The sequence below is a fragment of the Rhamphochromis sp. 'chilingali' genome (assembly GCF_963969265.1).
Source record: "Rhamphochromis sp. 'chilingali' genome assembly, chromosome: 19".
NCBI classification, from domain to species: Eukaryota; Metazoa; Chordata; class Actinopteri; order Cichliformes; family Cichlidae; genus Rhamphochromis; species Rhamphochromis sp. 'chilingali'.
Genome location: NC_137946.1, coordinates 18038225 through 18063103, shown reverse-complemented (window position 1 = coordinate 18063103; position 24879 = coordinate 18038225). Strand labels below are relative to the sequence as shown.

Below are 24879 nucleotides of genomic sequence, written 5' to 3'. Positions count from 1 at the left end.
AAGTTTAAACATTTCCATGATAACAGTAACCTCCACCAATCAAAGAGATCTCTGTTTCAGCTGAGGATTGTGGGTAGAGTTCTTTTCCACAGCACTGCAAATTAAACACTTTTTTATTAATAACACAAAGTTGATAGGTTTCCACAGCAACACATAGCACCATGCCACAATGTTCCACTTAGTAACAGTGGATAGCTGAATGGTTACAATATAGTGACTCCAAATCAAAATCCCAGTGGGGAAAATGAGGGGGATTTTCACTTCTGGAAACTCACTTTTCTACTTTCTTCTTTACTTGACTATATTCTACATATTGCTGAATAGTTTATGTTTTGTCCTTGTCCTCCACTATGCTCTCCTGTCGTGGCCTTGAGGCTGGTTCTACTAGAGGTTTCTTTTTGTTAAAAAGGAGTTCTTCCTCCCCACTGTCACCAAGTGCTTATTAATATGGGATCATCGGATTGTTTGGGTTTTCTGTCTAATATCTGAGTTATGTACCTTACAATGTAAAGCGCTTTCAGGCAGTTGTTAATCTGAGATTGCTCTGTATAAACAAAACTGAACTGAATGTGCAAACCAGTGGGTGACAAACAGTGGCTATATCCATCTTTTATATACAATCTGTTTTGTTGCACAAAGTTTCAGATAATTTCATTTGGTACAAAACTTTCTGTGATGATTTTTGCTTATGAAGTTTGGCAATTTGGCACTCCATTCCCAGAATCTTTTCTTCCCTACGTATTCACTCCATTTTATTCTCTTACTGTCTCTCTCTGGATGGTACATTTGGCAATAACTCTAGCTCTCTTTAATTTAAAACCCAAACTACCTTCAGGGAGATGCACAGCATAATGAGGAGGAATGAGTTGGGCTGCAGCCTTTCTGTGATTGCGTGCTCTCTTGCCCTAACTCTGTATTCTTTATCAAACGCTCCCAATGGTTGTCCTGGCCCAGTGAAAAACTGTCTTGCCACTTTTGTTAGCTTATAGTGCCTCTCTTTTTCCCCCAGACTCTTTTGGAAACTTGTATTGATATTCCCTGCACACGCTGCTCACATTGCCTTTCATTGCTTCTGCTGTCTTTTTGCAATGCATCGTTCTCTGTACTGTTTTCTCTCCCAACCTGACATCTTTCATTTAGTGCATAAAATGTTTTGGTCACATTAGATTTCCAATATATTGAGGTAAAAAAAAATGTCAGTAATTAGTTGTGTATACATCTGAAACATCCCCAAAAACTTGCCAGTGAACTCCTGCCTACTTATCTATCTTCAAATCTCTCTTCTTCTCCTTCTTCTCAGCCACATTTCCTCATCTTACCTGTTGGCCTCATCTTTCCATACCACTCTTTCCTCCTCTGTATAGGTTGTTGATTTTAATGATATGTTGTTTTGAAATTTGCACTGAAGCTTGTTCATTGTGAGCTGAAGTGGCTGATAATTGTGCTTAATGATGCTTTTTGTATCCAGGCAACGATGCACGCTCAGTTCTTTTTTTCAAGCTAATCTACTTTAAGAGGGCAGGCCATGCAGTCCTTCTGACTCTGGAGAGGTGAGCCATACACATGCACACACACACACATGCACACACCCGCCTACATATAATAAATACCAGTAGCTATTTTCCTTAGGAATTGCTGCAAATGTAGTACAGAGAACACAGAGGACTAATTGGGAAAATGAGCTATCTTTATACAGGAAAATTATATGAATTTTAAAAGTGGCTTGCCTTTCACGTGTTGGAACATGAGTTGTTTATTCCTGCCTCCAGTGAGTCAGCAATCTCACATCACATGCTTCTGTTAACAAATTTATGGTTTTTCTTCCTTCTGAAGGTTACACTAAATTCACATTTTAGTGTCAGGTAGAAACCCAAGTCATTGACTTTATGTATCAAGTCTGTTGCAAAAGTTTTCTTTGTTGATCCTTAACTGCATCCAGAGTGATGTAGTGCACAAGTGTACGAGATCCCAGAAGGCTGTCAGCAAAAATATTTACACTGTGTTAAGTTAAAATTTTAAGTGGCCTTCGTCTTATCTCTTGTTTTTCTCTGGTTGTGCTGGATCTGGGTTTTGTATAATGTATAATGTTTTGCTGCAATCAGGCCTTGCTCACTATTCATTCTGCTGACTTTGGACAGATCGTTGGTTATTTGCCCTTGAGCCTACACCTCCTTTCTCTGACAGGGGGTTAAAGATAAAACGCTGGCTGCTGAAGATGGACTTAATTTCTTTTGCCTGTTTTAATGTGTGCGCTTTATTCCCATCTTTTTATGTGTCTCCCACAGAGTTGTCGTCTCAAAAAATGATGTATCTGCTCAGTAATTCATGATTTTTATTAAGATTGCTCATAAACATGGATATCAGATATTCAAGCCCATTTTGGGGGCAAGAGGCATGCTTAATACCTCATGAAAATCCTTACATCATTACAAATAAACAGGATTTATTTTCTAGGTGTAAGGTCAGCAACATAATTAAAAGCTTTGTGATTTTAAATTGTTGCTCAGAGAGACACTTTTTTTAATAGACACAATATAACATTTTTTTCTATCCATGCTGTCAATGTCTTCCTATTCTTGCCACATCTCAGATTCACTGAAGTGTGATCTGGACTGCTCTCACACCTCCCTCTGAGCAGAAGCTGCTTTTTTAAAGCCAGAATGGCCCCTCTGTTGGACAGCCTCTCCAACAGAGAATGAACACCACTGCTGGTAGCTGCTCCTCTGAGAGGAAATAGGATGAGTGAGGGCCGTACCTTGAGGCTGGACATCAGCAAACTTTACTTGACATGACTTACATCTCTGTCCTTTAATACTTTTCTCCCAGTTTTACTCCCAGTCAGGGTTGCACAGAGTTCAGCACTGTGAGACTGTTCTGCCTTTTAGTCCTCTTATTCTCATGTTTCCTCTTGAGTCTAGCAGCCTGGAGCTCATCAGTGGGTTCTTGCTGAAGTGCTCTCTTTTTTTTGCTCTCTGATATGACTTGTGTCTGATTAAGTATTTCAGCTTTTTATTCCTATAGCAGCATTGGTTTCTGGGCTTTGTCATGAACTTGAAATATGTTCTGTATAGACACGGCTGTCTGCTGCACACTTCAGCAAATTTCTCTGCGTATCTTCACTGTTGCTTTCTTAGACTTTATATTTTTGCCACTGGTCTATCTCTATAGACAGTGAGCCTCGATTCCCAAGGCTCTCTCTTTTTCCTGATCAAACTCCTTCTCTTTGATCTGCACAATTTCTCGAGGTCTCTCCTCAAACAACCTCATCCTCTGCTACTGGAGTATGTTCAGCCAAACTCCTTCTGAGACACGGTGCCGCGTAGCTTCCCGTGCTCCACTTTCTCAATCTGTTCTTCACCCAACACCCTCCTAATTTTCTCATCATCTCTGTGTAATCTTCTTCACGGTCACCATTCAGCTTATGCCTCTGCCCATTCGTCCCCATCAGCCCTCTTGTCCTATTTTGCATGTTTTCATTTCTTAGTGCGTATCGTCTTTTTTTTTCTTCTATGCTTGTTGATATTGCTGGACAGTGCACGTCTTTGCAGTTTTATACCCGATGTGTCGATAAAATCATAGAACAAAGCAAATCTTACTGTGCTTTCTTGTAAGCCTTGTATGAGTCTAATATTAATTACTTGATTAATAAATGTTCAGTCTTTACGCAAGTCTTTTTTTTTTTTCACATTCAGCACCATTCATGCTCATTCAGGGCCAAACAGAGACAGCCTTGGAGCCTCTCTGCAACTTTTTATTAAACCTTGTGGTGTCCGAGAAAGAAAATAGGCCCGGCCATTGCTGGAATTTTAACAATCCATGCATGCGGCTTATGCAAATATTTACTAAAACTGAAAGTTCCCACTGAGATGGATTCTCGTGTTTGTTTAGTTCTGGTACTAGCCCTTCACTTCATGAATAATGGACAACATCCATGTGTTTCAAAATGTCATGGCATTTGGACCATATTCTTTTGTGGAAGTGTGTGCATGTGTGTCGATGCGCACATACTTTTTCATGCACGAAAAAGCACACAAGAGGAGCCAAAAAAAACCAGAAATCCTGGGGATATACATTGTATTGGAGGCATGCAACACTTGCACATGCGTATGTATACTTCTATAGTCCAAATAGCAGATTACCAGGAGATAAAAGTAACCTGGATTTCAGCCATGCTACGTATCTTACATTCAAAGCCAGATCAGCTGAAAGCAGACCTAAGCCTCACCACATGAATTCCAATTTGCTTCTGCAGTTGCAAATACCACAGATAACGCACAAAGGGTCAGAGATATGCAGGAATGATGAAAGTATGAAGAAACAGATGTTACAATATTCACCAGAAGCTGTAAACCGTTTCTCCGCTCTTCTTGTTTAGCATGACAACAAACATCATCTCCAGTTTTTTGTGCACTTAAGCAAAGCATTAAAAAAATGTGCACAAATATAAACATAACTGAAGAGGCTCCAGATTTAGAAAAAGGAGGAGTTGAACTGACTGCAAAACTACTAAAGAGCAAACTGCAGCTTCTATTCTGAGCTTTTTACATTTCAATAGCAAAATCTCGAAGCGCACCTGACTGCACTCAAAGCTTTACTGGGGGTCGTGCCCCGGTGTTCAAGCTGCTATCTGATTCTCTCAGATATTCAGGGCATGAAAGTGCTGCTTTCAAAAGGCCAAATTGGAGTGAGATCTCAAAGGTGCTGCGAAGGGTTTAATCTAACTGACAATAAGGTAGCATGAGTTAACCCACGAGCAGACAGGAACAGTGATCATCATGAATAGGAAGCACTGGACGATTTTTTTGGTCAGTGGCCAGTGTGGATAATGAGCTCCTTGCTTTGATGTTTCACTGTGTGTATGTGTGTGTGTCTGTTAGTTCATCCCTGTGGTAAAGTGTATTTTTACACCTCATTCTCATATCTGTTAATTACTCCTGATATTTCTGAGCGCCGTGGCATAAAACCCGATGCTGAGTTACTCTGCCTGTGCAGCTCATTTACTCTCTGATTATTATGATGAGCTGAGTGAGTCATACATCAGTTCAAATGCAAACAAACCCCGCTCTTGTCAGGATTGCTCTGAAAGGACGCTTTCCTCACCCTCTTGGGGGGAACAATTGCCCCACTCATCGCTTGTCACGCTTTTCCTCCTTTTCCCAACTGTCACACCGGAATCCCGCTCACCTTCCAAGTTGGTGACTAAAATGAATTCTTCCCGCCATGCATGCGTACATCTCGCACACTTTTCCTTTTAAATCTCTCTGACTTTGACAGAAAGGCTGCCGGTGACAGCAGCTTCACCGCAGCTCTGCGGGTGTTGATAAACCATAAATAAAGTTGTCTGTGAATGAAGAGATGAGTTCAAGCTGAATAATCTCTCTGTGTTTAGCAGGATCCTTCCTTATAGATCTCATCAACAGATTCCCTGCTCTGTCTGGTTCATTATAATAATTTGGAAAAATGTTGTAAAATAAAACAAAGTAGCCTGAAGCATCAGCAGCATGCATGCAGTTGCTGAGAAAAGAAAGAGGAATAGATACAGACCTTTATTTTTCTTATGTGAAGCAGCTGCTCCTCTCTCACGTTGTGCAAAAATCCATCTCTTGTTTGGTCTTTCAGCCGAGCAAACCAGATCTGTTGCCCCTCAGAGCTTCCCTGTGAGCCTCCCCTCTCCCTCTCTCTCTCTTGCTCTCTCTCTCTCTCTTGCTCTCTCTCTCTCTCTCTCTTGCTCTCTCTCTCTCTCTCTCTCTCTGTCATTCAGTGTGAAACACGGCCGCACAGGCTCGTCAGCCAGAGACGAAGCAGTCACATATGGGTCCCTTCTAGAAATGGAGTGACACATATAAAAGGCCTACAACAAAAACTGTGGCTGCTTAAATGTACTGACACTTCCTTTCCTTGAGAAGCAGCAAAGATGGGCAGAAGAGAGGAAATTTTAATTCCATCCTCACCTCTCTCCCCTTTCCACTTCTCCGTCTCCACCCTCCCACTTTTCTCTTTGCTTGCTCATCAGCTTCAATAACGATCACACCAACGATCAGACACATTCACAGAGCAGTTAATAAGCTGTTCGCGAAGCCTGTTAACGCCACACCACAAGTTGTCCGACAGACACGCAAGTAAATGAAATGACAGTTTTAGCCATTTTAATACATTTCTGTCATTGTGTGCTCAAACACACAATTGAGCCGCCTTTGCTTTGGCTCTTCCGTTTGTGTGAGGGACACACGGCCCAGCTCTGTGCTCTCAGCTAAACTGTGTCAGTAGACAGCATCCAGTGGTGAGTAATAACCGGCTGCTGTTGTGGAGAGGCAGACCGAGCTGTTTTTTTTTTTTGTTTTTTTTTTTTAAATGACATCAGAAACAGCAGTATGCGACATTACGTGATGGCAGAGCTTCAGTTCATCCTTTGTCATTTTTTTTTTTTTTTTTTTTTTTTTTAATAAATAGGACAGGGGGAATGAATGAGAGAGAGAGGGGGAGAGAAAGAAAGAAAACCAAAGGGGAGAAGAGACGGTGAGAAGGGGGGGGAAGAGAGAGAAAAAAAAAACAAACTCCTGGGTCACCTGTATGGAGAAAAAAAAAACAAAAAAAACAAACAAACAAAAACAAACAGAGGAGACAGCAAACAACAAAGAGCAACATAATAATAGAGAAAACAAAGCACCATCACAATAAACTAGCTAGTCATAGATATCAGTATTTACTAAGTAATAAACGATATTGTGCAGCACGCAAGATAGACAGCGCACAGTGTGCTTTGAGGCAGCAGCCAAGAAAGCTTTAGTCCGCGTCTGTGAATACCCATGTGTGCATACCTGTGTGGATCAGCATGCTTGCATTCCAAAGGTTTCTCCATGTAATGATCTGCTAGGGAGTGTGGGGGGGGCCACAGCCCCGTCCTCCAGGGTGTGAAGCGGGTATGGAGGAGATCAAAACTCCAGACATCCAGAGGCCCCCAGAACACAAGAGACCATGGAAGACCAACAGAGGGGCAGCCGCGCCACTGTCCCAGTAAGAGCTGAGGAGAGTCCCAGATGAGGGCTCGCCCAGCAGCCGCGGAGCAGAAGTCAGGGGGAGTTGCAGTGACGCGCCCGTGAGCTCCGCCGGCCCCCAGCTGCGCCTGAGTGACCGAGCCCTAGGCCGAGAGGCCGGGGGCACCCCACCTCCAAAGGGGCCCGAGCGAGCCCCAGGCCCCAGGCCCCGACAAGCGGCCGCCAAGGAGTGAGCCGGTGTGCACCCGGACGCCCACCCCCAGACACAAAGAACCACCAACACACCGACACCTGAGGGAGTCCGCCACCGGCAGGGGAAGTGGTGGTGGGTGGAGATAGGCCTCCAAACCTTGGAGGGCCTGAGGTGTCCCCAGAGAGGTGGCGTCTGATACCCAACCTGACATATAGACACAGACATACAGGCACACACAGACACAAACATCCATTCCCACCCTCATGCTCTCATATGCACTCACTCCACACTCAACCAACGTGGAGACAGACATAAAGAGACGCTGTACACACAATCACACTCCCCAAGCGTACTCTACAAACCGGGTCTAGGTACCCTTGCCCCTGGAGGGGGGAATTGCACCCAGACCCAGGTGGTGTTACCCTTTTCCCTGCGGTGGGGAGAGGCAGACCACCCCGACTCCGCAGCAGCAGGGAGGCCCCACACCCCAGACCGCAGTCGGACGGCCAACTCCTCCTACTAGCCCTCCCGCTCCAGCAGGCCGCAGAGAATGGGGGTGGGAGAAGACTCCAAACCTCCCTCCACCCGCTCATTGTAGTGTTGATGCATATGTGTTCTAAGGTGCAATTAAAACCCAGGAGGGCATGGAGCTACCGAGCTGTTTAAATGAGACCCCAGACCTGTGGATGAATGAACAACAACAAAAAAAAAAAAACGTGGGGGGGGGGGGGGGGGGGGGGGAGCCCAAGTGGAAAGTCGTAGCATTCAACATCTCTTTCTCACCTCCCTTCATCTTAAAGCTCTTATCTCGTGTTTTCACTCCAGTCTCTCTTCTCTCTTTTTTCTCCTTCACCTCCTCAAACCAGTTAGCAGCGGCTAAGCGCATCTGTTCTGGTGAAAAGTCTTTTTATGTGAACTGAGTATGGACACATGCCGCAAATTACACATGAAACGAGGCGCCTTTTTAAAAAAGGCTTCCCATAACTTATCACTTGCTGTATTTCATCGAGTGATGAAACAGAGAGGATCGTATTCTCGACAAACTATGTCGATTTATAAGCAGGAGAAACACTCTGCCAGTGGTGTCAACCACTCTGGATTTATTGGGACAGGCTTTGAAATATGTGTCTGCAGCTTGACAGCAGAGATTTAAAGCAGACTGGTGGCTGTTACAATTTCCGTCTCTGTCCCTGCTCTAGGCCACTCTCGCTCTCTTAATAGGTCCCTGCATTCCATTAGAACTTTGTAGATTTGCCCTGCCAGCCACGATCACACGACTGCACACCTACCAACATCCCAACTATCTTTCTGCTACTAACAACAGACCAGCTTCTTTTACGCCTGGCTGCCTGTCATTTTTTAAACCTGCTTGTTCCTCACAGTAGCCTCTGCCTATCTGCTTGCCCAGAAGCCTCAGCCGTTTTTCATCGCCTGCTCTCCATCTGTGGCCTCCAACCTGTGCTGCACATGGTTTTTGAGACTAAGGCACAGCTGTGATTTGACTAGATTGATATGCTAATTTCAGCATGCTAAAACCTTTTAAGAAAATGATGCCAGTGTGTTAATTTTAACTAGATAAAATTCTTATTGTGTGCACCATGCCTGTTTAGCATGTTAGCATGCTATTGATCATTTACTTCATTAAAATTGAGCTTGATCGTGTCATTAAATGAAGGGTCCAGTAACCTCAGGTGCTGCTGGAACTGAAATATTTCACTAAAAAGGGAAAGGCTCAAAGCCTCTAGAGGAAAAGCTACTGAATTCATTCTTTACATGTCTCTATCAAAGATTTCAACCCATTAATTATAATTATTTAATGTGTTTATAATTATTTAAAATTCTTACCACACTTTGAAATGCCCCGCCCCCTACTTTACCTGACTTTTCAAAAATGATTTATTTTATCTGGATGAACTGACGTTTAAATTGCTTTGTTTGGCACTAGATATGTCTTCTTTTGGTGTAAAGCACTCCAAATAAAATCCAGTCTCATCTGACTTAGCATAAATTATGCTTGTTAGCACCTTAATGGTATTCATGAGGTGTTAATTGTGTGGCAGATGTCACCTGTCTCTGCTCTGTGAAGGGAAAAAGGCACCTCCTCCTCCTCCACAGATGCCTCTATCTCCTGCCATCTGCCCGCTGACATGCGCACCAGAGAGGAATAGCAGCAAAGAAGAACGCAGGGCAGAGATGAGATGACTTTATTTAACATCCAAATCCAGCATCGGCAAACATCACCGCTGGTATTCAGGTGTACGTACTCTGACAGCTATGCTAGAAAAAGGGCTTTGATTTATTGGATCTGCACAAATATATATATGACTATATTTTGATTGGCAACCCAATAAGAAGCTGGTTTTGCATTTCATTTAACTACTCTAATAATTATTTGGCCTGATCTCACACCATAGAAGACTATTTCTAAACCTATCAAAGGGAATCACTGCGGACAACTTTTTTTCTAAATAGGGAATATGCTAGGCAAAGCTAATTAAGGCAATGGGAGTACATGCACCCTCACTCTGTGCAAACTCAAATGTTCTTGTGTGCGTTTTTGTTTCATGTGTGTGTGTGTGTGTGTGTAAGAGCAAGAAAGAGGACTGAAGGATAGAGATAAGCGCTTCGGCCTCAGCTGGCTTTTGTCACTAATCCCAGAAGGCGAAGAAGTAGCTGCCGATTCCATGTCATTCCCTGATTTCCCAGCCTGTTCTCAGTCCATGCCATCCTAGAGCTGCCCTTGTAAGGACACCAGTCTCTGCACTGCATGTTAATGAGAAGAAACATGCAGCAGTCAGGGTACAGCTGCAAAGGAAATCTCTGTTTGCTAAAACCCGTGTGAACACAACTATGAACTCTGAGATAAACGGCAGGAAAGTGTCACAATATTAGTTACGGATTATGTTCCAAGATGCGTACATTTTAGATGTGCCGCAAGATATGATTTACATCCCTCTGGTAATTTGAACCAATTTGCCGAGCATCCCGCTGAGAGGGAGGCTCATAAAAAACAAAATTTCCCTCTGTGATGAGCACAGGAAAACTGCTTCATATCCTCTCCTGACTGCAGGAGAAAGTATTGCTGCGTCTTTAATCACGGGGAGGCAGCGTGCCTTTGTCTCCAAGATGTACGAAATTATTAGTGACATTTGAAAGATTCTGAAACCAATAAATATGCAGCACACTGCCGCTTTTCGTCTCATGGCGGTGGCGTGCCAATCAGAGTGATCTTCAGAGATCTGAGAGCGTGGAGCAGAACGAACATACTGAGGCGTATCAGTGACACACCCACATGTCCACGCACACACACACAGAGGACAGAAGCCTGATAGGCGAGCACTTGTCCAGAATAACAATGAGAGATAGCAATGTGATACTGGGGCTGTCTCAAACCACCCCCTAGCAGTGCGGGCAGCTCGACCACAAGAGCACAAGCGTAAGCTCAAAAGTCCGACAGCCGACCGAGGCACCATCCTACTCCAAACTTCACCATTAATAGCACTTTGCAATTTTTTGGCGCTCTCCTTCTGCAGGGTACACTCTAAATTCATGAAAGAGGAGAAGAAAGAAAAACATCCTCAAAGTCAGATTCATTTGAATATATGAATAATTTACTGCACCAAAAGATTTGAGGCCCTTAAATTGCAAAAAAAAAAAAAAAAAATAGAAGCCCTTAGTCTCTTACTCAGACATTCATAATTCATATGTCCCACAGCTCTGACTGGGAGATATTTGATGTATGAGCAGTCCGCAGAAGGTACTGGGGATACAAGGACAAAACGCGGCACTTTGTCTTTCAGCGTGATTACTGAATCGTTTTGTCTTTGCTGTGAATATCAAGTGGTTGACTTTGTTTTCTGTTCTGCTCTCTCCTCCTTTATGTTTTCCTCTCATTTTTTTAATTAATGAAAAGGGAAAAAAAGAAGAAGAAAAAAGCAGTAAACAAAGTTTTTGTCAAAGGTTTGTTATTGTGGCACGCCGTGATATAAAGTGTAGGCTTGGGGTTATAAACTGAACAGCCTGTGTGTGTGTGTGTGTGTGTGTGTGTGTTATACGGCATCCTGATTTAAGCAACATAATTATCCTGCCATTATAAGAAACAGACAATAGCACACCCCTGCTCTCTGTGCTAATTTTCCTTTCATGCCTCTGGTTTACTGCAGTGATGGACCTCTTAATGAATCAGACTGGCACCAAGCTTCCGCATCATATCCCTGATTAAAAAGTCCTTAAATCTACATGACAGCTTATAAGTAAACAATAAATAGAGTGGGTGGACGGTGGGAAACAATATGACCTTTAGTTAAGAGACAAGGGAGGAAGATTGTAGTCATCATATTTAATGTAGGTTGTTGGCATCTCCTGCGAGCACTTAGACTCCGTCCTGCAGTTTTCTTCAGTTTGGCACAGATGATTTGTCCTCTTTGGAGTTCTCTGGTTTGAAAATGTGCTTATTAAAGCACTGATTGCCTTCTTTAAGAGCCAGTCACTGCTGCTGATCAGTTTTCAACCCCACACGAGGCCTGTGTTGGCAGCAACTAACAAAGCAATGCTAGAGTTAAAGACCTCTTCTGTGTGGTGTTTGCGTGTGCAGATAGGCTGCAGAGACAACGCCATACAATGGGCTTGTGGGAATAGGGATTGGGATAAGCTTAATCAGGCTGAGCTGCCAGTGTAGGTTAGCTACATAATATTTCCTCTTCTTTGAGCAGCTGTAGCATGAAAATGACAAAAGGTAAAAGGCAACTGTAAGAAGATATATCTGACTACATTCCAGTTTGCCATCCTCTAAATGTGCCATCACTGGGATGATTCACTGGACTCTGATGATACATTCATGACCAATTAAATCTTTTTTCTTCTTGCAAAAACCAGTGAATTTGAAAATATCTGTCCAGCAAGAATAATCCTCAGCAGATTGGGGATGCCTTTTCATCTCCTTATCCTTCAAGTTAGTGGCAACTTTCATCATCCTTGCTTCTATTTTTGAACTTTTCTGTGCTCAGGATGGGAGACAGTCTCAGCTCTGGTCCCTCTCAGCACTGTAACACCTCTGGACCAAAGGCCTCCTAGAGATATGAAACTCGTCCTCAGCTTGGTGTCTCCTGGACTGTCCTGCTCAAACCCCCAGCACATCTGATGCATCCAAGCCTTTCACTGGCAATGCATCCCACTAATGAAATGGTACCAGCCCTATGCTATCTGTCACGGGCAATCTGCATCTGCTTAGGGAATGAACGGAAATGAGAATGAGAGATTAGGAAAACAGAGGAAGACGGACAGACTTTGTGTCCCATGAGCTGGTGCCTGTGCAGATATTGATTTTATTTTAACAGAAGAAAATAACCACATCAGGAAACCTTATCCCCCATGCCTACTGTATAAAATAGGCAAGGATATATTATCAGGTCTTTGGTAGAACAAAGTTCCAAAAGCATTTTTCCTGTTAGAAAGAAAATTACTGCTCTCCCTCGACGTAACATCCTCCTGTTTGTGTTTGTTTCTCCCACACACTGATTCAACAGATGACGGATGATTCAAATTTTAACGTATCAATTTACATTACATTACTTTGGAGGAAAAGAATACACAGCTGAGTTTAAAAATGACCAATAACAGTGGAAGAAAGATGCTCCTTCCTCTGCTGTGGCATGAAAACACTGTTTAAATCCAAATCATCAAACATGAATTTTAAATACATGAATATATTGTTATATGTGTGAGGAAAACATGTCTAAAAAGGGTCGTTTTGAGACACTGTGGACTCTGTTTAAAGGTGGAAGGTTTGGTAATGTGCCCGTAAAAAGGCACAGTCGGCTACAAGCGAAGGACCCTTACATCAAATACTAGTGTCAGAACATATTAAGAGCAATGATTGACTCGAGGCTAAAGAAGCATCCTTGTGACCGAAAGGCTAAAAGTGGGAATTTCTAAACTCAGCAGCAGCATGACTGCTTCCTAAATACCTCTATACCTGTAGTTCCTGCTGTGACTAAATAACACTAATAAAAACAACAACTCAAGATTATTCCACAAGGTCTGTTGCCAAAGAAAGACATAGACTTTGAGACACTTTGGAATTTTAATTAGCTGAACATTTCCTCAATTTGCATCACCTCCTTTCCCGAGTGGGCAAAAGTTCAGGGCTTTTTTGCTAAATTAAATTTAACAGGGTCACAGTGTCATATGCTTAGAATTTTATTCAAATCTTATTATTATTATTTCCTTGCACCATGACTGAAGAGAAAGCCTGCCACCTGATGGACTACACAAAATGTGCACTCATTTTTCTCAGGCAAAACACACACAGGCTTCAATAAAGATCATTCATTCTCTGTGAATCCACTGACTACACATTTTTGTGTTTATACTTATGTACATGGAAACTCCCTGTTCAGGGGCACATTACATAAAGGTATTTTTTAGCTTCTAGCAATTTATAGTTTCTTGGAATACATTTTAATGTTTGGATATGAATGTTTCCGCTTTGTTTTCTGCTTGTTTGTTTTTGTTTTTTTGGTGTAGTTATCTAATAATGGATCAGTTGTGACTCCGACAATGTGTCATCTTAAAAATGTAAAAGATATTATTTGCATTGCTGCTTGTCTTTGATCAGTGGCTGTTGATCAATGGTCATGACAATTTGCATATTAATGATCAAAGAACTGACCTCACAGCCCATTGTTCACCAGAGGTGCTAGTTTCAGTCATTGTGCAGAGGTACTGTTTATAGGTTTGGGGAAGCCTTCAGGAAACCTGAGTAAGGAAACATTTCTCCCACTGAAAACGCTACATCAAGATGAACAAAATCAACTTTCTGTGACTTCCTTACCTGCATGATTGAGCCTGCATCAAGACGTGGTGCTGAAGGTTCTACAAAAGTCTTTTAACATGATAACTTGTCTTCTACTTATGGATCTTTATTGACTACAGCTTAAAAGATGGCTCAGTGCCAGAAAATCAACCCATTTAAATGAACTCAGTCAATTCTGCCATGAAAGTTCAAATTTCACATTTCAAATTTTATTTGTCACATTCACAATCATACACAGTACGACATGCAGTGAAATGCTTGTTGCTCTGCAATGCCCGACCATAAAACTACAGGAAACATTTACAGGAAAACGGATATAAGAGTTGCATAATAGATAAAACAAAACAAAACATTGAAGTAAGCTTGTAAAGAATAATATGTAAAGAATAAATTAAGAATTTAACCTAAGAAGTAAAGTTTGAACTAAGAATGAAAGTTACATTTTAAAATAAAATGTGCAATAAACAAATTGAAGAAATTATAAAAAACTGTGCAAATAAACAGTGTGCAAAGTAACAGTTTACAGTGGAGTAAACAGGTTACTGAGGTATAGTAATGAGGTACATCATGTTATTATTATTAGAGTGCATGTGCATTGATGTGATGTATGAGAGAATCCAGTCCTACAGTCCTACATCTCCTTATGATGGCTTCTAAAAGCATCTGATTGAGAAATTGAAAGAAATCATCAAAATCCCACAAATTGCTATGACATCCATGTCCATGATGACTGAAAGTAAACTTCTGACCACACATGGTTGTGTAATCAGGCCTGTACAGCTTCAGGTGTTTCACCAAATGCTGCTTGATGGAGTCAGCAGATTTAAACAGTGACCCAGATAAATGTCATCTTTACTTTCTGCTGTCACATTGTTCCTCCATCCATTACCAGGTTTCCCATGTTTTAGCACGTGAGTGAGAGAAGACACAACGTTAATATTATTTATAATATAATATAATATTTATATTTATAGTTGTGAAAATAAAAGTAGGTAAATAGATTTTGTACTCAAAACTTTACAAAAGTTAGGGTTAATCAGTGTGTATATTTTTGTAACACCCACAACTTTATAGATGACGAATATGGTAAGAAAGTGAATTTAAAAATAATATTTAACATTATTCATAAAGCAGAAGAGGGAAAAAGGCCAAGTGAGATTCTCTGTCAAGCAGTTTTTTCAGCATGTTATAAAATGATAAAGTCCTCTACGATTCACAGAAATAATCTTTTCTTTTTCTTCTTTTCCCTTTTTTGGCAAAGACTATTTATATGTGGAGTATGGCGAAGAGTATTAATAACTTATACATGCAGGCAGCCTTCCTGTTCAATAATTCTCCTACAGCCCCTGCAGCACCTGTAGATTTAATAAAACACACTGACCGAACACAACTCATTTTTCTCGCCTCAGGGCATCAGTTAAGATTGATCTATAATATGTAGAGTCGAAGTTGTGAAGAGTTCAAATAAAACTAATCAATCACGGGAAAATATTGAGCGGATAAATCCAGTAACCCATGTGACGTTGACCGTCGGCGGTTGCGTTCTGCCACGTGATTGGACAGAGACTCAGGAGGAAATAGCTGATTTTCGAGGCAAACATCGCCGAAAGAAAGTAAAAAAAACCCTGCTACACCCAGAAACCTGCTTCAAGTCACGCGAAGAGATCCAGAGGGCGCTGTTGGTACAGATTATTAACAACCAAGTCAGGGGCAGCTGTCGATTGTCCGACTTGGTCGGTGGTGGTGACGCTGAAACGCTAAACTGCTAACTGCACTGATCCTGATAATGGTGAGTTTACAGTTAGGAACAAATACACTAAAAAGTACATGTAACCATGAGCTGGCAGTGGTCTGTGATACATCGGGGTGATGCACTGTGTTTTCACAGTGCAACATCCTGTTTTCCTTGATTTTTTTCTGACTGATTCCTTCTGCTAATTTTTAGTAACCATGGCAATGTGAGACCATAATTGCACCGGGAATATTCATAGTGCCGTGCAGGTCCTGAGTCACCCCTGATTCCTGGATATTTTTCCTCCAATGATCCAGACTGTCTTGTATTTTTTAAGTGGTCTTGAGCAGTAGCTCTCCAGGCTTTCTAAAGAGCTTTCACAGTGTTTTTTTTTTCACCCATTTTCTGTCCGGTCCGAGTAATATTTTTGTTTTCTTCGGGTTTCTTTTATTTATTTGTTTGTTTGATAAGGCACTTAACACTGACACGAATGATTAAAGCTTAAAAATAATATATCAATGTTGCATCTACAACAACTTAGCAAATAAACAATTTTTAATATCATACTTAAAAAGGCCGACACAAAAACATCATAATTTATTCTAACTGCTTTTTTTGGCGAAGAATTTTCAGTCGAAAATTTTGAAATGTATCCTGCATTTGCATGTATGTTTGCACATTTCAATAAATCTGTCCTCCAAAAAACCTTCTTTTTTAAAATTTTTCTAAAATATAAAGAAAGGAAGGGTGGCTCAAGACTTTTCACACCACTGTAAATGATTCTTTATTTCATTTTTAGAAAATATGAAAACAATGCATACTAATCTTTCCTTACTGAAAGATTAAAAACATGCCTTTTTAAAAAATAGAATTACTGAAAAGACACTGTGTTCACACGCTTAGTGAATGGGAACTTTTATACTTTTTAACATCCTAATAGTGGATTATGCTTCTGAAGTCACAGAAAGTTGATTCTGTTCATCTGGGCGTCGCATTTTCAGTGGGAGAAACGTTTCACCACTCATCCCAATGACTTCTTCAGTCTTAGCTGACTCCAGGTTTTCCCACCCTTCTAAACAGCGCATGCACTGACTAACGATGGGCTGTGAGTTCAGTTTTATGACTGTATACAGTTGTCATGACCACTAATCAATGACCATGAGTTAATGTAATTAGCGAACTGTGTCCTGATATATTTATATGGCTCAGTGGTATTTCAGAACAGGATAATAGACCCCTTCTTTCACTTCCTCCATATGCAAAGTAGACATTCTAGGTGAAACTGGGGAACTTATGGCACGCCCATGTTTATGCCATATTTGTCTACATAGTGTGTTGATGTTTGTGACACACAACTTCTGATTATTAGATCAAAAGTAGATCAAATTTCCTTTACTGCCTGATCTCATACTTTAAATTCAGATACATTTTGAAGAGTTTACTTATCTCAAAGTCTTTATTGGATCTGCTTTTCCTCTGATTTTTAGTACATTAATGGTAAAAACAAAACAAAACTGTCTCACCTGTTTGTTTAGCAGGTGACTCTATGATTTGTGAAGCTTGGAGACCCTTAACAGAGGATTTCATTTATAGATTTAGACTCGTAATTTTTCTGCAATCCGCGACTGAATCTCGGTTCCTGTGATCCGCCATCTTACTCACGCACTAGCTTTAGGCAGTCCTTGCCAAAGTGAGTAAAAATGACATCAAGATGTCATTTGTAAGAGTTACAAACCCATTCTCTCTCACTGTAGTATTGAAAAAGGACATGCTCAGGAATACACGGTGTAACACTTTTGCAAACAGTTTTTTTGTTGCTATGACCTCAGTTGGTGTAGATTTAAGATGACCTATGACTTTTCTCTCTTTTACCATTTTTTTTGTGTATTTTTAATTGCAGAGATGAAAGATTCACTTTTCAACTTTTAGTTGTTTAACTCATTTAATACCAGCAGTTTTTAGTAATAGTAAACTGATCAATCCATGCATTTTTTTTTTCACGTAGCTTCACCGGTCCCTGCCTCTTGTATTTGATAGCTACAGTTGTGGTTAGAAGTTTACATTTACTTATCAATGACATGAATGCCCTGCTAATTTTGGGTTTTGCCATCTTCAACCAAACAGTTTCAGTAAAAGCAGTTTTAATTATAGTATACGCAGCACAACACTGAGCATCATCCCTGCCATACATGCTCCACCTCCTGTTTTTAGAAAAACAGGAGGTGGAGAGTGATTGGAGTCAAAATGAGCTGGAAATCTGTGACAAACTAGAATCAGTAGAGCTTTAAAAAGGGAACAGTACAAATTTTATATAGAAATTCCACCCATGATGCCAGCAGGGACACAAACAGTAACTATATTCTACATTGGAGAAACTAAAAGGACATTCAGCTGTGGTCAGAAGTTTGAATTGACTTTTCTCTAATCCACACAGGGTCACAATTATACATACGGGCTCAAATACATGCATTCACTTAAATCTTTTTATAAGTGGTCAAAAAGTTGTACAAAGTCTTGAAAAGGCCAAGGAGTGTTAACTCATTATTAGTGATTATGGTCGACTACAACTGTTATTTTCATTTGCCAGGACAAAAAAGATTTGTTTGACAGCACTCATTGGATTGACCAATGCACAGAACAATAGGGACGTCTAAGAAACTCAGTGAAGATCTAAGACGGAGAATTGTAGAGTTACAGAAGTTGGGAACGTCGCTAAACAATTTCTAGAAACCTGCAGATTCCAAGATCATCAATTCAAACTAGACTATATAAGTACAAGTTATTCAGATGTGCCTGAAGTCTGGAAGAAGACACAAACTTTCACCTTCGTGCTCATCTGAAATTTGCAAGTGCATACATGGATGACCCAAATTCCTGTTGGAGAAATGTTTTATGGCCAGAGGGGTTTAGGAACAACCCTTACATTGGGAGGGGGTCTGATAAATTTGTTAAGCAATATAGGAATAAAAGCTTTAATCGTTACACTCCAGAGGCACGTCATCTCATCAGAAAAAGACTTGGCTATGTTGATCATGACTCAAAGAGGGAAGGACACTCTTGGCAGGGTTTACATTCTGGGCCAGAGAAGACAGACGGTTTGAGAAAGCAGTAAAGGAAACCAAAGCCCCCATCTGTGAACGACCATCGTTCAAAACGGGTGTTGGCTAACGACTCGAGCTTATCCACGTAATCATAGACAAAGATTAAGCTATTTGGCCTCAATGACAAGTAAATGTAGTAAGGAATAATGATATGTAATTCATCAACTTCACATCAAAACAACAGTTAGATGGCTGAAGCTTGGACACAGTCGGGTGTGAACTGTGATCCCAAACACAAAACTGGTTTTGTAATGGATAAAGCAGGCTAAAATTAAGCTTCTGGAATGGCCTTCCCAAAGCCCTGACCTCAACACGACTGATAATCTGTGACACATGTCCACCCTAGTTTAAATATGAACCCTACCAATTCTGTCAAGAAGAGATCTACCCAGAATTATGCCAGAAACTCGTTGATGGCTACCAAAAGCATGTGGTTGAGCCACAACATGCTAAGAGACATTTAACCAAAGAGAAACTTATACCATAGGTTAGTGGGGTGTGTATGTATATTTTAAAGCCTGTGTGTGTACTTTTGAGCCTGTGAGAATTATAGAAAGCTATTAAAGATGCTGTACAAATATTGCACCCTGTTAAAAGAGCAGTTGAAAGTGATAATTAAAAGCCCAAAGTGACCATGACTTTGATGCACATGATGAATGCGTATAAACTTCTGACTAAAACTGTAGTTGATCTCCCTTATATGATATTTTCTATGTGATAGTTTTATTATAAAAAACAAACAACTTCATCCACTTTAGCGCTGCGAAACCTGTAATGTGTTTTCCAACATTTCTCTAACTTAAAATCAGTCACTTGCAATCCTGTTTGGCTGCTATACTGCTTTAAAGCATTTTTACTCTGAAAGTAAAGTCTTCATACTTGCTTGCTGTGTTTGCCAATGTATACAGGAAATTGACAGAGACCTGATAATCATTATAATCTTTCTGGATAAAAAAAAGCATATTTTTTACTTGTTCTTTTCCAATGTCTTTGTTTAAAGATGAACTTTAGCAAAAGTCAACGCAGTCGAGCCAGCAAAGAAAATATGGCACCCTCAGCCAGAGTAGATACACTGCAGAGGTCCAAACAGCGGACGGTGCTCGGAGTCTTGTCAGAAAATGAACTGCGAGGTCGATCCCTCAGCCAGGTAGGTGACAGAGAAAAAACACTCCCCACCGCTGTTAACGTGACAATCATGTTAGCTTGTCTATGTTGGTTCTCAGTCATCTAGGACAAAGTAAATGTTTCAGCTTTCATTTAAGAGGCTTCTTCATTTGATATTCAACCTCTAATGGAGATTGTGCCATTGGATGTCATCCCGAAGGTCACTGAGCTACTATTGTCACATGAGCCAGGTACAGCAAATTTATTACACCATAAAAACAAGAAAAATTAAATATTTTAGAAATACCTCAAAACCTTTATAAAACTAGCAATTACTGTATTTACCAACATACTGGTCTTGTCTGAGAAGCCAGAAATTAATCAAGCATAAGATTTAACATCTAAAATGGATTTTTCTGTTCAGGAATGCAAGTAAATAATTTTAGTTTGGCTTCGTAATCACATCATTTTCCTGCTTTTTTGTAAAACAGTAAAATTGAAAATGAACTGTTCACCAAAATAACAGTAATAATTATATTTTATACTTAAAATTGTCATTCTGATTAAAGAGCTTATGCGTATTGGTAGATTAATATTACAGAAACCAAGGTTGTTAAATCTAAACTGAAAATTAAAACTAGACACAAAAAACTAAAAAGCAGACCTTTGAAAAAAAGTTAAATTACTTTGTGAACTTGGAAAACTAAATAAAATAAATAATAATAAATAGTGTTTTTTTTTTTTTTTTATCAGAAATTGCCTCATGAGGCTTTGATAGTTGTGTTTATTGAGACTGTGGATGACTGTGTCAACTGCTTTCAAAAGGTAATGGGTCGTTATTGTAATGTATTTACTGATGTCCTTAAATCTTGTCTCTGGTATGTGCCCACCATAATAAAGTGAATTACTAACAACTAACAACTAAAACTAAGACTGAAACATTTGACTTGAAGCAAAAGGTTAAAATGAAATAAAAATAAAAATTAAGACTAGAAATGAATTAGAAAAGTGTTTTTGGTTATTATCAATACTGCTGATTTAGGGTGGATGAGTAATAAACCTTACACTAGGAGTTGGTCGGATAAATTTGTTAAGCACTGCATGAATAAAAGCTTTGATCAGTGCCAGTGCAACACAAGACTCCACTAGATTGATCAAAGGAGAAAGGAAACTCTCGCTAATGTTCACAATGTCTGGACTGAGAAAACAGACGGTTTGAGAAAGGTGTAAAGGAGGCCTTAGTCTTTGGCGCCAAAGAAAAACGATTACAGGTCACCAGAGAACTTCAATCTATACATCTAAAAACCACAAACCAGGCGAGAAATTTGGGTGTAGTGATGGATGCAGACCTAAACTTAGAAAAACACATTAAGACAATAACAAAGTCAGCTTACTATCACCTCAAGAATATATCAAGGATAAAAGATCTGATGTCTCAACAGGACCTGGAAAAACTAGTCCATGCATTCATCTTTAGTAGGCTTGATTACTGTAACAGCATCTTTACAGGTCTACCTAAAAAATCAGTCAGACAACTACAGCTCATTCAGAACTCTGCTGCTCGAGTCCTCACTAAGACCAAAAAAGTGGACCACATCAGTCCAGCTCTGAGGTCCTTACACTGGCTGCCTGTCCGTCAGAGGATAGACTTTAAAGTTCTGATGCTGGCCTATAAAGCTCTGAATGGTTTAGGACCAAAATACATCAATGACCTCCTAACCCAGTATGAACCTTCCAGATCCCTCAGGTCATCTGGATCCGGTCTTTTATCAGTTCCCAGAGTCAGAACCAGACACGGAGAAGCTGCATTCAGCTTTTATGCTCCTTATATCTGGAACAAACTCCCAGAAAGCCTCAGATCAGCTGAAACACTCAGTTTATTTAAATCCAGGTTGAAGACTCACCTGTTCTCAGCTGCATTTGAATAAAGCACCAAATCCACACTTTAAGCTTAAATTTCAAAACTTACATTTAACTACTGATTTTATCTACTGTTCTGATTTTATCTGTTTTGATTTTATATACTGTTTTGTTTGTTTGTTTGTTTGTTTGTTTGTTTGTTTGTTAATTAGTTAGTTAGTTTATTTGCTTGTTTTAATCAATTTTAAATCATGCTTTTTATTTGTTCTTGTTTCTAATGTCTCTGTAAAGCACTTTGAATCACCTTGTTGTTGAATTGTGCTATACAAATAAACTTGCCTTGCCTTGCCTTGCCTTTGTCCACTGTGAACGACCATCGTTGAAAACGGGTGGTGGTTGACGACTTGGGAAGCTTTCTCAGGAGTTTCAGCTGCCAATCAAGTTGCCTCAGATAATTTTAACAAATCAAACGATGATGAATGGGACAATGGTAGATAGAGGCTTCACCCTTTGTCCCCATTCTCAGTAATGATCAACGCCCCTTTTTCATACCTTCACTCAGCGACTCTCAGGACCAAGTCCCACTGGGGGTTTATATATCTGGAAGTTCTCTCCTCTGTTATTTCAAAACTGAACAAGACTCGTGGAGGAGAAGGGAAACATCACGCAAGAAATCCAGCTCTCTTCTTTTTAAGGAACCAAGGCCATCATGTTGGGTTATTATCATTTTCAGGGTGGCCAGTTTTCCAGACACAGCTCAACCTCAGAAAGCTCTCAACTCAACTGTCTGGGCTGCCCTTCCAGCTCCAGCTTTGATGTGTACGTGGAAGAGGCTTGCGAAGTTGTCCTTGCGGCTTCTGGCGAAGAAGTTGTCGGACACCGTAATTACCAAGATGAGGAAACCAATGCCCTGCACAATGAAGATATGGTAATCATGCTGGAGCTGAGTTCAAGTGAGTATGACAGATTAAAAAAGAATCTACCAAGAAAACTTGCTGTTTTTTCCTCTTTCCTTAATGCTCATTACTTTTTACTTTTATAGGTCCATGCCAGGATGCTTCTACGCCTTCTGAATCTGAGGAGGTTTTTTGTGTGGAGTATGCCAGAGATATTCACCAGCACTTGAGGAATAATGAGGTTTGAATTTTTTTGTTTGTATGTTTGGTTATTTTTATTTATTTATTTGCCCAGTGACCTCCATAATTTCTTTCAACCTTATTGCAATGTAATTGTGACTTGTTGTTCTTTAGTTCACTATATAATGTTTTGGCTTCTGATTGCAGATTGCATTCAGGCCAAGGCCAAAGTATTTAGAAAGACACCCAGAGATCACGGATGATATGCGCGTCGTTCTGGTGGACTGGATGGCTGAGGTGGCGCAGGAATTCCAACTTCAAGCTGAAACTCTTCATCTTGCTATCAATTACTTGGACCGATTTCTCTCCCTCATCGGAAATGTGAAACGAGGCAAGCTGCAGCTGGTTGGCACGGCTGCCTTGGTGATTGCTGCGTAAGTCACTGTTTGTTTCTAATGATCAATGCTTTTTTTTCCCTTTTCTTTTTTGCTAATAGTCTGTGCTAATAGTCAACCTTACATATAACATGCCATCTGATCTGCTACTTTTTTTTTTTTTTAGAAAATATGAGGAGAAGTCACCTCCTAAACTCGACCAATTTGTGACCATCACAGACAACACCTACACTAAGAAACAGCTGCTTCGGATGGAGCAAGCATTTCTAAGTGTGCTGGGCTTCAACTTGGCGGCACCCACCATAAACTCGTTCCTTCACCTTTTCATGGCCATCCAGTCTGTCTGTGCCAACACCAAAAACCTGGCCCTGGTGAGTAAATTGAACCATTTAACAATAGTCAGGCCAAATGCCTTTAAGGAATATGGATATGATTTTCTATTTTTATTTATTGTATTTTTTTTTTATTTCTGCTTTCTAGTATGTGGCGGAGTTAAGCCTGCTGGAAATGGATCCATTTCTACAGTACAGCCCATCTATGGTTGCTGCTGCAGCCTACTGCCTAGCTTCCTACACCATAAATACGTCTTTATGGGTAAGTTTAATATTTTATTTGGTTAATCTAATTTTATTGAAATTTCTTAAGAAATTAGGAAAAAAAATGTGACTTTTAACCTGTGTTTTTCTGCTTTAGCCCGATTCTTTAGTGGCTTTTAGCGGATACACGATGGCTGACATTTCTCCCTGCCTGACTCACCTGTACAAGCTATACGCCAGCGCAGAGAGTCGCCCACTACAGGGCATCAGAGAAAAGTACAAAAATTCAAAGTAAGGAATGGTTTATGTATTTTAAAATTCAAACCACTTTAAAAACAACTATGATAAGATGAAAGCCTGTCATGTGCAGTTTTGCATGTCTTATTTTCTGTCTTTCCTTATGATGTTTTCTGTCTCCGTTTACAGGTACTGTGGCGTTTCATGGATCACTCCCCCTGCTTTTTTGTTTTTCCCGTGACTCACTGCTACACCCATCTGACACAATGAAATGAAGAACAAAACAAACAAAAAAAAACCAAGCAAGCAAAGTGGCATTTGCTGCCAAGACTATTCATATAAGCCGATCTGGACTTTTTTTTTTTTTAAATTTATGCAGATGAAAATAACCTGTCCAGATGATCCAGATATCTGCAATAATAAGCCATGTCTGATATTTTTCGAGTTGTTTTGCATGAAAATGTCTGTTTTCTGGTAAGATGCCGTAGAAGTGGTTACCTCAGAAGGTTTCCTGCATCACACACTATTGTCTTTTCATGCAGAATATTTGCTTTTTACATTTGTATATATTTGCAGTGTGTGCTTTTTAAACTTTTATTAACTTTTTTTTTCTACAGCACTTGTACATGTGCAATACATACTTGCAAACACAAACCGCAAGATTTATGTTAACACAGAAAATGATTTGCATTAAAACAAACCGCCTTTTAAGCCTGAACTAAGGCACCATTCTGCGCAGTTAATGTAAAAGTGAACTAAAAGCCACTTTTTATATGTACATGGTGGCAATGGAAAAAGTTTTGGAAGGTAGTATTTAGTGGTAGTTTACTAGAATT

General features: G+C 40.2%; 2 protein-coding genes across 3 annotated transcripts in view; one reads left to right on the top strand and one right to left on the bottom strand.

Moving 5' to 3' along the window:
• sertm1 (serine rich and transmembrane domain containing 1) overlaps window positions 1–5693 on the bottom strand; it is an 11792-nt gene extending 6099 nt beyond the window's left edge. The window contains exon 1 of the mRNA XM_080867497.1: window positions 5545–5693. The gene's annotated coding sequence lies outside the window, so the exon portion shown is untranslated. The remainder of the gene's footprint in view (window positions 1–5544) is intronic.
• The window catches only part of ccna1 (cyclin A1), a 27684-nt gene extending 2805 nt beyond the window's left edge, over window positions 1–24879 (top strand). The window contains exons 2-10 of one of the 2 annotated variants that reach the window (XM_080867495.1): window positions 1469–1550; window positions 19836–19982; window positions 22533–22752; window positions 22842–22936; window positions 23083–23309; window positions 23437–23641; window positions 23751–23864; window positions 23964–24097; window positions 24233–24879. In XM_080867495.1, coding sequence (XP_080723621.1) covers window positions 19836–19982; window positions 22533–22752; window positions 22842–22936; window positions 23083–23309; window positions 23437–23641; window positions 23751–23864; window positions 23964–24097; window positions 24233–24284 — 1194 coding nt within the window. In that variant the 5' untranslated portion in view covers window positions 1469–1550 and the 3' untranslated portion in view covers window positions 24285–24879. Of the gene's footprint in view, window positions 1–1468; window positions 1551–15342; window positions 15792–19835; window positions 19983–22532; window positions 22753–22841; window positions 22937–23082; window positions 23310–23436; window positions 23642–23750; window positions 23865–23963; window positions 24098–24232 lie in introns of those variants that run through there. The other variant, XM_080867494.1, reaches the window with a different exon arrangement.